This window comes from Haliotis asinina, chromosome 12 (assembly GCF_037392515.1).
Source record: "Haliotis asinina isolate JCU_RB_2024 chromosome 12, JCU_Hal_asi_v2, whole genome shotgun sequence".
Lineage (NCBI taxonomy): Eukaryota > Metazoa > Mollusca > Gastropoda > Lepetellida > Haliotidae > Haliotis > Haliotis asinina.
In genome coordinates this window covers 39,686,278-39,699,837 of record NC_090291.1, presented here as the reverse complement: position 1 = coordinate 39,699,837, position 13,560 = coordinate 39,686,278, and the positions used below count along the sequence as shown (strand labels likewise).

The 13,560-nt window shown below is 41.2% G+C and overlaps 1 protein-coding gene across 1 annotated transcript; it reads left to right on the top strand.

Moving 5' to 3' along the window:
* Positions 1-912: 912 nt before the first annotated feature.
* LOC137258199 (uncharacterized) lies at positions 913-12,823 on the top strand. The gene is made up of 3 exons (XM_067795781.1): positions 913-1,043; positions 9,839-10,125; positions 10,779-12,823. Exons 1-3 carry the CDS (start codon positions 986-988, stop codon positions 10,926-10,928), a joined length of 495 nt encoding a protein of 164 aa, XP_067651882.1. The 5' UTR covers positions 913-985; the 3' UTR covers positions 10,929-12,823.
* Positions 12,824-13,560: the final 737 nt, after the last annotated feature.

Here is a 13,560-nt window from a genome sequence, read left to right as displayed (position 1 = left end):
TGTGACCTCACGCGTGGATGGCCGGACCGAGGCAATTTCTTGTGTTGCCACATTGTTGAAAACGTCTCCATGGAGATGAGATCGTGTTTCCATGGACACCAAAATGGCTGCAAACTGCTTTGCTACATTTATATTTAGGGTTAATTTTATAAATGTAATTAACTTTATTTTGTGCATTTTTTTGTTATGGTAGATAAGGTTTTTTTCCGTTAGTAGACCCGTGATGGTCCGGGGTAGAACAGGCCTTCAGCAACTCATGCTTGCCATAAAAGGCGACTATGCTTGTCGCAAGAGGAGACTAACAGGCTGGAGTGGTTGACGCATGTCATCGATTACCATTTGCGCAGATCGATGCTCATGCTGTTGATCAATGGACTGTCTGGCCCAGACTCGATTATTTACAGACCACCGCCATATAGCTGGAATGTTGCTGAGTAAACCTAAACTCACTCACTGACTTTTTTGTTAGTATGCCCTCACTCAAATCGGCGTCTTTTCTTAAGTCCAAATGGGGCTTTAAAGGAATGTATACATAGGTCAAGAAATTTAACTTAAGTTTCAAACTTCAGCTTGTATTGTGTCTGTCATAATGTAACTAAAATATGTTAAATATGTGAATGTGAATGACAAGTCTTTTGTTTTTTATTTTGTGGCTGTGCGCCTTTAATTAATAAAGACTAGCATTTAAGCATCAACTTTCAAAGAACATCTCAAAAGCAAGAAATGTATCTGAGCCAATCCGCTCTCCTTGAAGTCAAGTCTGACGATATCAAAACTGTTGCAGAACGAGTCGTGTTGGGCTATAGCCCGGGGGTAGCAGCGTGTTCTGTCAGGGGTGGGACTGACGGCCACTGAGATGGATGTCTTGTGTACAACGAGGCACACGCTGTAGTTCTGTCACAAAGGCTTGTCCCATTAAGTCAAGGGAGAGCCGTAGGTAACGGGCGTATATGTGCATACCTTTATAGGTGAGATTAGCTGGGATATGGGGACGGAGAGGCCTGCCGACTCGAGCTCTGTGGATATGGGAGACTCAAACAAACGTAAGTGTTGATATATAAATATCTTATCTACTTTTAAGTGTTTTACATTAGTCCCTTGGTGATCAGTTATATTGCATGGATGATGCTGTACGATAATTCGCAGATGAACTGGACAGTTTGTTGACCAGGTCTATTCAAACATAGGGCATTCTCGTTCTCTGTCCGTTTCTTAGTTGGAGTTCTGAATGATCTGGTACATGAATATTTACTAACAGTTACTATGTTTGCAGTCTTCCTTTGCCCAAACTCTGAATTAACATCATCGCTACAGTGAGCGTTTATATTGTCTCGGCTCCTCGGTTTCAAGCCGGGGTTGAACTGGAACATGTTTGTTGAGACTTTTGAAGTTCATGGGGTTTACGGGATGCATGCTCCGGTATGTTCACAATCCCTTTTGAAGCCGTTATTCATTCAGCCATCATCGTTCAGCCATTCGTTCAGTCAGTTTGTCGGGCATTTGTTCGGTCAACCGTTGAGACAATCATTCAGGCATTCGTTCAGTCATTCGTTCAGCTATTCCTTCAGTCATTACTTCAGTTATTCCTTCAGACATTCGTTAAGTTAAGCCTTCATTCATTCTCTCAGTCATTCTTTCAGTTTATTTGTTCAGGCGTCATCGTTCATTTAATCCTTTAGTCATTCGTTCAGTTAATCCTTCAGTCATTCATTTAGTCATTCGCTTGGTCATTCGTTCAGTCATCATCATTCAGTAATTCCTTCAGTCACCATCGTTCAGTTATTCGTTCAGTCATCATCGTTCTGTCATTCCTTCAGTTATTCCTTCAGTCATCATCGTTCAGTTATTCGTTCACTCATCATTAAACGTATAAGTATTTAAATAACTTCGTTTCATCTCTGATTCGACTAAGGTATTCTTAACTCTGAAAGTAATGTGTCTTTTCGAATTTGTGACCACCTAGACCTCTTTCTGCAGAGCAAAAGGGGGATTTTCCCGTGTATTTACTCGCCCATGCCATGTAGCCGGTCACCCTTCCAGTCTTGATTTGTTGGTCAACTCTCACAGTATGTGTGCACCTGTCAAATATGACTACATGCCCATGTGAATACGGACCACACCGTTTTTGAATACAGCAGTTAATGGGTTAATCACCTCAGAACATAAATACAGGAAATACAAACTCTCATATTTACAATAAAGTGGATGATATAACAAGTGTTGATAGTTTCACGATACACGCAGGTGCTCGTTTGGCGTGTTTAATAGCCTACAGCTTCGGTATGTGCTTGAGGTCAAACAAGAATGACTGGTTTTCTGACCATTGAACGCTACCGACCCACATAAACTAAGTTCAATCAAGCGGATATAGTCACGCAATGTTACAGAGCAATAAACCGGGAGTGTAATGTCTTAAGTCGGATTCGTAAAGGATAAGTTCATAACAGACTCGTTAATTAACTAACATTTGGATCAGTGCAGCCAGCATCTTACATGGTATCAAAATAACTCCTTGAATGTGACCCAAATTAATTTTCATGAAGAAATTATTTATCGGGACATAAACCTAAACATACACGTTTATGTGTATAAACATGGTACAGTACCACGTTTTAATAGAAATTAACATGTAAGTTGTTCATTTCAAGTCGTAAATTACGGCTTGCCATGACACCTGTCAAACGAAATAGACACCTGCAAGGTGAAAGCAGGCCCAGTGTTATTAACGAAGTTTGTAAATAAATATTGTTTGTTTCCTTACGTATTTGTGAAGAATTACATTCCACGAGTAACGTATGATAAACAATGAGATTGCCACATTATCTCAAGACCGATCGTTGTGTCTGTATACAAGTGTAGTGTTTACGCTTGCTCGCTTCGGGGTACTGATAAGTTCGGCCATAAATGCCTCGGTGCTTTATCGTCGTTGCCTCGGGCGCCGCTTAATGTCCATTTCAGAATGTGGGTGACAAGGACAGGGAAATAGGTTTCTTGTTTGTAGAGTATGAATCCAGCCTCTGTTATGTCGATACATCGTCTGGGGTGGTAGGATAGCGTAGTGTTTAAAGCGTTTGCTTGTACGACCGGAGACCTGGGTTCGATTCTCCACATGGGTCCAAGGTGTGAAACCCATTTCTGATGTCCCAGCCGCGATATTGCTGGATTATTGTGTCGTAAAAGCCATACACTTTCGATAAATCTTGTAAAGTGATTTTATTGTATCTTCACAGAATCGTTACTGACACCATTAATAACGGCATTCGGCTTGTGTCGAATACCAATAAATTTATGCATATTTTCGTTGATTTCCAGGGCTTCGAGTTAACGAAATATTACTATATTGTCTGAAAAAACTGAAAAGATATTGCCTGTAATCACTCTTTAAATGTTAAACTAAAAGAAAAAATACAGAATACTACACAGTAGAGCCAAATGAATGACCTAAACGAAACAAAACAATAAATACGTATGCACTTGAAAATTGGATTTAACAAGAAGTTACAGACGGTTTCAAAATGTTGCTAGGCAGTTTCAGTTTTAGCTACCCATCATACGTCCTTACGCCCGGCGGTTTGTGTACGTGATTAAACATCTCCAAACCCAAACATTAATTTTATGAATTTCATAAAATTCAACCGCCTAAAGGAAAGTGGTGTGTCAAAACAAACCTATATATATATCTATATAAAATGTTTCCCGCTTTTAAGAAAATCGTTTTTGAGAGAAACTGTTAACACTGTTTTAACAGGGACGCCCTCGGGTCACGATGTCACATTCCTGTAGTCACGCTCAGGTTGATGTGGTAAATTGTGATGGCATCGCCTGTTCCGCAGGACTGCGTCATCTATCTCCCTGTGTCTTAAAGTATACAGTGTGTAATGCTTCTCTGTCGTGGTCCAGTGAAAAACAGCGTGTGGCTCTTTCAAACGCATTCCTACCTAAATGGAGACGTTTCCGTTGTTCGTTTGGTGACATGTGAAAAGTTCATGACTGGTGGTTTAAAGAATCTTTACCTGTAAGAGACCTCTTCCTCTTCATCATCATCATCATCATCATCATCATCATCATCATCATTATTATTACCTCCGTAGCTTCGGGACTTCCTCCCCTGTTAAACAGAAACTCTGCCATATGAAGCGACCCTAAAACCAGCATTCACTCATGGCCATTGTCGTTCGCGTCATCCTTATATGAGTGAGTTTAGCTTTACGCCGCAACATTCCAGCCGTTTGACGAGCGTCTGTAAATAATCGAGTCTGGACCAGAAAATCATGGGATCAACAGCAGCATCAACTGCCTATGCAACTGGCAACCGATGTCACGTGTCAACCCAGTCAGCGATAAAGCCGATCCCGTTAGTCACCTGTTTCGAAAAGCATGACTTACTAAAGATTAATTCTAGCCCGGATCTTCATGGGTCATCTTTATATGGGAGCAGTGTAGAAAGCGAATTTATATGCCGCAAATCCTTTTCTTTGTTTTGGTGGAAAATTGGGTCGTTAAGTTAAAAAAAGCCAAACGAAATTACAATTTTAATTTATTTCTTATTGGAAAAGGTGAATGAGAGTCATATATGATCCTTCCGTCCGTTTCAGATATGGATCTGTCGTGATTCATGACATCTTGTTGTGTTTTGTAGAGAGCTTTTCAATAAGATGTATTTTGATTAATGTTTTGATATTGACAGTAAATGCTTTGGTGTAACATATTACCTATTTACAGCTGGGTAACATATTTATGGAATGGACATATTCGTAAATATTATTTTGATAATGTGGCTGTATGTACAGATACGCCAGGGGCACCACTAATCCCACTAAATCACGACAGAATGTAGATCATCCAGTATACAGGTGGTTGATAGCATGAGCCGTGACACGATCAGTCATGTGACATACTTAATGTATTGTATCGACCTGATTTTGTGGCCCTAAACACGATCACTTGGGATATGTTCTGCCGCAGGGTACCCACGGTAAGTACTGCAGCAATGATGATAAGAATATAAGGTTGTTTTACAAATGTATTTATCCTTCTTTTTCATTAAAGACACACTCGACAATGTTTCATCTTTGTGAAAGATTGTCTTGGCCAGAAAGTATAGTGATTTATACTACCGTGACCCAGGCAGTTGCGATACGATGGTTTGTATAAAGGTTGTAGAAAGTCGCCTCGACTAGTCCGGGTTGCAGAAGATCAGTTCTAACCCGAACCCTAAAGCTTATATTCTCAACTGCAGTCAGTGGGCAGGATATACACAAAGCTTTTCATTCCCTAGGGGTCCATTCGATTGATAGATTCGGTTGGGTAGCTTATTTGTTAAAGCGTTCGCTCGGGTTGATTCCAGACATGGGTTCAATTTCTGGTGTCCGTGATATTACTGGTACAATGCTAAAGCGGCGTAAAACTGAACTTACTCAGTCTGCCTTGTATTCTGTCCCTCTATTTATTTCCACCAGTATATTATATCATCGACATTTTCTGGTTTTGTTACTTATAACCTAATTCTAACATCCTCGCTAGATAACGCGTTACTGAGATAATTCCGAGTTTCCTCTGTGACAACGCTATCACTACAATGAAAATGTCTCTTAGTTCTTTGCAAACCTGTCATCGGTTTTTGACCGAGGAAGTGGATACCGTTGTTGTTAACAGTCTATATCTTAAGTCAGCCCAGTCGTGAGTGTGTTTGCCCATCATGACTTTGACATGAGTCCAATCAACTACATGGTCGCACTTTACACCGCTGCAACATTTCCAATATACATGTATACCATTCAAAAAGTAGGGGATATTGGATTTATAAGACTGATAAAATACAAATGATGAAGTCAACTAGCAAAACAGATGATATAAACCAATTAAGGGAAAATGTGACAATTTCTTTCATACTTTTGGAAATGTTTCTCCTGTGTGGATACACATTACATTTTCTCATATGCATTTGTATTGGCTAGTGGTATGCTCGCAAAATGGAATATCTCCTAGTTTTTTAATGGTATACAACACCAGGTATCGCTCAAGGTTGTGCACAGGGCGAGAAAAGCAGCCCCCAGCACAAATACCACACCAGAGATACACGGTCTGGCTATTCACCCAGACACACACTCCACACGGTCAGATAAAGCATTCAGCAACAGATAACGTTCCCGAACCAGGTCGATTATATTTGCTCCTCTGTATTGAGGAATGGATGCAAGGCTCCATTGTTGAAGTCACGACACACCCATTTCTGCTAAACAAGTGATGAATATCTACCTCGTCAGACACTGTCAGGCGTCAGTGCTACATAGTCAGGTCAGGCATACCACTGAATGTAAGGAATTCCTATATGAATAGCTGTGTATGTTTCATATCCAGTTATATGCACACGTTCATATAAAAATGTAGGTTGCAGGATGTCGAGTTAAGGATTAGGAATGCCGAGATATCTACATGGTAAAGGGATTTTGGTTAGAGTGATTTTAATCCAAAGTTGTTTTTGTCTCCCTAATCCGTGATTCTGTCGCATTTAGTCGGTCGTTTGATCGTGTAATCCTGCTTTGTTTTTTGTTTTGTTTTGTTTTTTGTTTCTTTTTTCTTTTTTTTTCTTTTTTTTTGGTGGGGGTGGGAGGGGGGTGGTGGTTAGTCTTTCGGGTTTTGTGTGGTGCCAATCCGCACCTTTGTAAGTACTTACCGTACTTTCTCATGAGTACGTTCTATGGTCATGGTATTTTTGTTATAAAATCTGCTACTCGTGGGGACATTCTTCAAAACACGCCGCAGGTCATAGTACAGTAAGGGACAATCAGGCCTGACCCCCGGGGTACATCGGGAGGACCATACTAAGTGTTTATTGACCCATAAATACAGCCAGTTACTCAGGCGAAACGATACAGACGCTACGACTGAGAAAGGTATCCAGGTGTATGTGTCAGGTTTGCAATAAATCGGACAGACTTCAGTTGCTGTATTGCTGATATGTGATAAAATGTCCGTATATGTGCAGTCGAGGACATGGTGGTAATTTTGTCAAAGAAAATTGTAACCGTGGGAATAGAAGCTAAAAAAAGCATTACTACCCCTTCCCATTACACGATCGTACATGTGGTGGACTATAGCATAAATATTATTTTAAGGGAATATCGGAAACATGTCTGACTATGATTAGAGTCATGTTCCCTGTCCCAAGTCTCCATGAGAACCTGTGACAACGGATGGTGAGGGTGTGACAAGGGATGGTGTGAGTGTGACACTGGATGTTGAGGGTGTGACACTGGATGGTGTGGGTGTGACACTGGGTGGTGTGGGTGTGACACTGGATGTTGAGGGTGTGACACTGGATGGTGTGGGTGTGACACTGGGTGGTGTGGGTGTGACACTGGGTGGTGTGGGTGTGACACTGGGTGTGCAGGGAGCGGTGGGGTAGCCTAGTGGTGAACGCCTTCGCTTGTCACGCTCAAGACGCGGGTTCGATTACCTATTGCTGAAATATTGCTAAAAGGGGTGTACAACCCTACTCACCCATCCACTCTTGTGCTTGTCCCTGACAACCACCAGGGTCAGTATGACATGGCATCTGTGTTTTCAAGAATGCACAAATATATAATAACATTTGAATATCGATATATACATTGGCGGATCTAGAGACGGGGATTGAAATCATTGATTGCACTGCTTCCCCACTAAACATACCCAGTTCAACATCCCCAGTAACAAAATGCAGATAGCTTTGTGGCGAAAGGAATAACATTGTCATTATGATAGTTTAATCTAAGAATGTCCCGTCTGGACAGGTAAATTCATGGAACACTCAATAGAAAAACTATTTCACTTCCCATCCTGCATTTGATTTGATCAAATGAGAGAACATGCAAAAAAACAACGAGCAGAAATTCTGCTGATCGCATACTTAAAGACGTACAGGTCATCAGTAACAGCATGGCCGGCGCCTTTGGAGGGCGTTATTTATGATATGTGTAAATATAGCAGCCATCAGTTGTAATATTAATATGTATTACTGGCAAACGAACAATTATACACTTGTGACGATTGGGGACTCTTTAAAGGAGACTTTCTGTTGATCCCCAAGTATAAAAGCGAGGATTCTGTTGAAAGGACGCGAGGTAAAAGTGTTTTATATGCCGCTTGAAGCGATACTCCCGCAACAACACGGAGGAGGACACCAGAAATGGTCTCCATACATTGTACCCATATGGGGATCGAACACGAGTCTTTCCGGTTACACACGAACAAATTAATCCCTGTGCTACCTAACCCAGTGAAAACAAGAAAAAAATCCAACTATTGTGCATTTGACAATCCAGGTCCATCTAAATGCTGTGAACATGATAGTCGATCCACGCTTACGTCTTGGCTCCTGTAAACGATCAACCTTTTCTGTGAAGTATACAGCCGACATTTGCATGCACAGTTTATGTCAAGACAGAATATGTATTTTTCACGTCAAAGGGCATAGCTCCAATCAACGTTCGTACACCCAAAAGAACTAATCGGTGTAAAAAGACCGTACCATAGGTCTGTGTCGTCATGGTGTATCATTCAGTTCTTGCCAACAAACTTCAAGTTATGAGTATAACTGTAACAAAGATTGCATGACAACAAAGCAGTGTGATGCAAGAGGCAGCTGGAGGTGTTGATTTGTCCGAAAGATAAAATAGCAACCTTGTCAAAGCTGACCGATCACCAAGCTCTGGAGACTTGGGTTTCATTGAGTGAATTTGGTTTTTTTTCACCATTCTTAGTAATATACCAGCCAGACTGCGACAAGGTACGCCAGAAATAAGGCTTCACACATTGTACCCATGAGGAAAAACGAAACCTGGTCTTCGGCGCGAAGAGCGATCGCTTTAACCGTCAGTCTGATTCGATAAAGACATTATTGTACTTTTATATACTAAAATAATAAAAACATATATATCTAGAAAGCAAGATACAGTAAAAACACCTAAGATCGAAAATACAACTACTATACTATACTATACCATGACCTTTTGATATTTGTTTATCTGTAGCCATGACATCGGCGCATGCTGTATTTTTGTCGGGTCATATATTTTGGACCGACGATTTCCAGGAAAAAATATCTTGTCTGTGTTCAAATAAAATGTATGGTAAAAACATAATAACTAATTTGATGTGAGAAAATAAAGCAAAAACAGGTTTACGCATACACTGTTTCAGAATGATTAATTGAATCATATGAGGTGCTGTGTGCTAGGGTAGTTCAATGATTAGGGTGATCTCTTCCAAAGCAGGGTTTCGAATTAGGAGATAAACGTGTTCCCAATTTCAGGGTGTTATTGAGTATTTGAAGAACGGGAATATATTTGGAACCTACGGCGTTAACACCCGGACACTGGCCAACACACGATGTTTATCGACATTGTAAACAAAAAAGCAAACTAAAGTGTTTTACTGTCTGCACTCGTTTACATCGAGTACGGGTGCAGTAGTGAAGTGTCAACAGCTGTCCATTTCAGCTGGTTCCTGTGGTAGCATCTAGAGCTGCTCATTTGTGACGTCATTCTGACTTTACGTCATAAAATGCTTTGAATGACGTCACCACTGTGGATGACACAGGAAAACAACTGTTTGCGATGTTTCTACATATCAATACGCAGCGGTTTCCGGGAATCGAATGCCATATGATCATGTTTTTCAACCAAACATATCACAGAACACGTTGACTTTTGGTTTACAGTGAGGCATGACATCGTCCATGCATCACACAGTACATATCTATAATCTATCATTTTCAGCGTTACAGACGTGACGTCTCTGTGACGTTACCTCGAATAGCATCAGTCATAACGAAAATGTTTTATTGCTTTTTCAGGTCAGTTGTCTCCCGATGAACGAGGTTACGTGGCAGGGCAACAGGGCAATACCTACATGTCGTATGACGTTGTCACGAATGAACAGTCGCCTCGGTCGTCGCCGCAACCTCTGGCCGTCACTGACTGGCCAGTCAGGCCATACCCAGACCTCTCACAGGAAGCAGTATTGGTGGTGCCGCCATACCGGGAACCAGTCATTATGGGGTATGGACCAACGTGGGTAGCGCCTGATGGCTCCATGACAAAACTTTTTGATGACGACTGGTCGGGGAGAAGACCGAAACGGGTAAATGATTCTTATCGTATATATCTAATAATTTTGTTTTTTACTATATTACTCTCGTTGTTACTATGGTTACTGATGGAGTAAGACATGAAACGTACACGTGTGAGTAGACGAAATAGGCATATATTCTTTGAAAAAAGTACGGGAGCCTGAACTCTCAATTTGGATAGCAAGTAAAAACGTTACAATACTTTTCAAAAACCGTCATTTCTCTTGATCACCACCTATTTCGGATCGGTCACATGCATATTCAGCAGACGTATATTCTCATTCCAATCTGATAGTTTGGTTAAGAAACTGAGCGCGTATCATTTGATGTAAAGAGCGGGTGAGGTGGGTTTTACGCAGCCTTTAGCAATATTCCAGCAATATCACGGCTTCGCACATTCTGCCCATGTGGGGAATCGAACCCGGGCCTTCGGCGTGTCGAGCGAACGCATGAACCGCTAAGCTTCCCGCCGCCAAAAGATCTATGCAGCTTGAAAATACATATGACTTCGGAGAAAAACAAAACCAAGTCTAGATGTGAATAACACATTCATTCGCACACCACACATGTCACTGTCCATCACAAACCATGTTCCCATTCCCTCCTTTGAAACCGTTCTGTATATGTTAGAGGTATCTAAAGTTCCTTTCATTTTCATCTCCAGGGTCGCCGGCGATTGGTACGAGACCTGGAGTCAGATGACGACCCCCCACGATCGTGTATACGCGAGGCTGTTGTCTATGTCGGCGGATTCGTCATACTCGCTGTCGGCCTTGCTGCTATCATCGCCCTTGTCTACACACAAAACTCATAGTGACTCCTCCTGCTACACGTGCTTGTATATATCACCTGTCCGTCATTCGTCATTGTTGCCATTGTCAATAGCGAACCTGCCTGCCTTCGTTATGTTGAGAAGGTTGATGGGGCAAATTTGGAAACTTGTTTTTGGTTTAAGGATACACGAACTGTATGCGTTGGATTAATTCCTCTTGAGTCTCGCTGACATATTGTTATATGCCTGACAAATCTGCTTTTGTATTAAAAACGGTTTATCATCCTGGAAACCGTTTGAAGTCAGTATAGGCTAGATAATAAGGTTAGTTTTTAGACATTTCATGACATTGCTAAATTGTTATAAAGAAAACATTATAAAGTTCTTATTTTAATTATGAATAAACCATGGTACAAAAAGAAAGTAAAAACGTGTGCCAGAAGGTGCTCTGGGGAATATTTTCCTCAAAGCAGAGTAAAATCCCCTGCAAGCAGTCCTGATTTTGACTTGTGAATCCCCAATGTTTGTGGCCTTCCCTAAGTGGCATTCAATCACAATCAAAACTATTTTCAAAATGTTAACGTTCTTTCCGAGAAAGTATTCAAGTATACTTTCTTTTGTTCGTCAGTTTATGTAGAGTGTCACGTCCATTGTGCTAAATGATTTTGCTATTGCTCGTGATATTGCAAAAAGGGGATAGTGTTGCCAGAGATCTCCACGGTTGAATGGATGTGAACCGACTGTGAGAGGCAACATTCGTTGGTACGTAGCAGTACTTGTGAGGTTTAATGGTCTTTGTCTTGAGGCATGATATCCAATGAGGCGTGGCATCAGGCATGTGAAGAAGAAACCTAAAATAGGTATTAACGAAATGTACATGCAGATTCGCAAATTCGCGTTAGTGTTCACCTTCGGGCCATAGATTTTCAAAGCTCTCTTAACGCTAAGAATGTCGTAAGTGACATACATTAACATTACCTTACGATAACTTTAGCGCAAAGAGAGCTTTGGAAATCTACACACAGAAACCCATGCTTGGCGTAAGAGTCTGGATCTTACTGCTACGACTGTCGCCCCTCCTATACTGTAACATGGACTTATGAAAGACGTAGCGCTACGACTGTCGCCCCTCCTATACTGTAACATGGACTTACGAAAGACGTAGCGCTACGACTGTCGCCCCTCCTATACTGTAACATGGACTTACGAAAGACGTAGCGCTACGACTGTCGCCCCTCCTATACTGTAACATGGACTTACGAAAGACGTAGCGCTACGACTGTCGCCCCTCCTATACTGTAACATGGACTTACGAAAGACGTAGCGCTACGACGGCTTTGTAAAACGGGTCCCTGGTCGTTAGGTTCACTGACTTGTTTGATGCATGATGTTGTATGAGTGAGGGAGTATAGTTCTACGCCGCTTTTAGCAATAATCCAGTAAATCACGGCGGAGGACACCAGAAATGGGCTTCACACATTGAACCCATGTGGGGAATCGAACCCGGGTCTTGGGCGTGATGAGCGAACGCTTTAACCACTAGGCTACCCTACCGCTCCTCCTTCGTATGAAACTTGCTTAGATCGATTATCTGCAGAACATTATCACAATAATCAAAACAAGAAGCTGTCGCTGTTATTTTGAAAACATCCATACATATTTAAAAGTATATGCTTAAAAGGCATGAGGAATATGTATTGCTAAAGCCAGTTCGTCGTTACATGTCATATTCGTTGTAAATCATGAATAAATACTTAATATACTTTGTCTTCTCGCCAAACATTGGGTGTTGACAGACAACACTGAAAGTGATTGTATATTTATATGTATATAAACAATACTCCCTGCACAATGTGTTCCACTCATAATATCTGAATGTGAATTCTAGTACATGTATCGTAATTACGAAATTAAAATATTTTAATATATTTTACAAATGAGTGGTAAATGATGTTTTATCTAGTTTGTACGTATGTTATTATTGCAAAGAAATATTTTCAGTGTTTCTTTCATAGTATTATGAACACCCTCTCTCATTTAGTATAGTCCTATGTTGCTTGCAAGGGGGGAACCATGTGGTCGGGTGTTGCGGATCAATCAGTGTTACTATAGTAACATTTTCGACTGATGTGGGTAACCTGTGTCTCCATGGAGAGGTTGTGAGCCCAGATTTACTCTGAAATCTTTAAGATTGTCACTGAGACCTATTTCTGTATCTGCTATCATGGTGGATTGTTCTTCTACTCTGGTCAACTGTTTCTTAATGCCGATCAGCATCGCCTCCATCCATTTACTGCATTCAATTTCAGCTTATTTGCTGTCATCCATGAAGTACAATCAGATATGCGTTGGGAGGAGTCCTGAAACTTCTTCATTTTGAAGTTATCCATCATTTGTCTGTCGTCATGACCTGTAGGATATTAGCCACGTTTGCCGCGTGCAATGTGTAGAGTATCGAACCTATAACAGATCCTTGTTGAACACCACGATGTATTTGGACGAAATCTGATTTTTCATTTCCGATGATTACTGCTTGTCTACGATCTGCCAAGTGGGATGGAAAAAATGCGGCAGTTACCACGGATGACAGATTCAACGAAAAGATGGCTTAGGAGAATGTCAAATGGTCGATGGTATCAAATGCCGTTGCCAGATCGCGCATGAAGCGGAAGCC

Coding starts and splice junctions, on each gene's coding strand:
- LOC137258199 (XM_067795781.1), top strand. CDS start 986: ATGGGGACGGAGAGGCCTGCCGACTCGAGCTCTGTGGATATGGGAGAC. Junction 1,044..9,838: donor TATGGGAGACTCAAACAAAC/GTAAGTGTTGAT, acceptor TTGCTTTTTCAG/GTCAGTTGTCTCCCGATGAA. Junction 10,126..10,778: donor CGGGGAGAAGACCGAAACGG/GTAAATGATTCT, acceptor TTTCATCTCCAG/GGTCGCCGGCGATTGGTACG.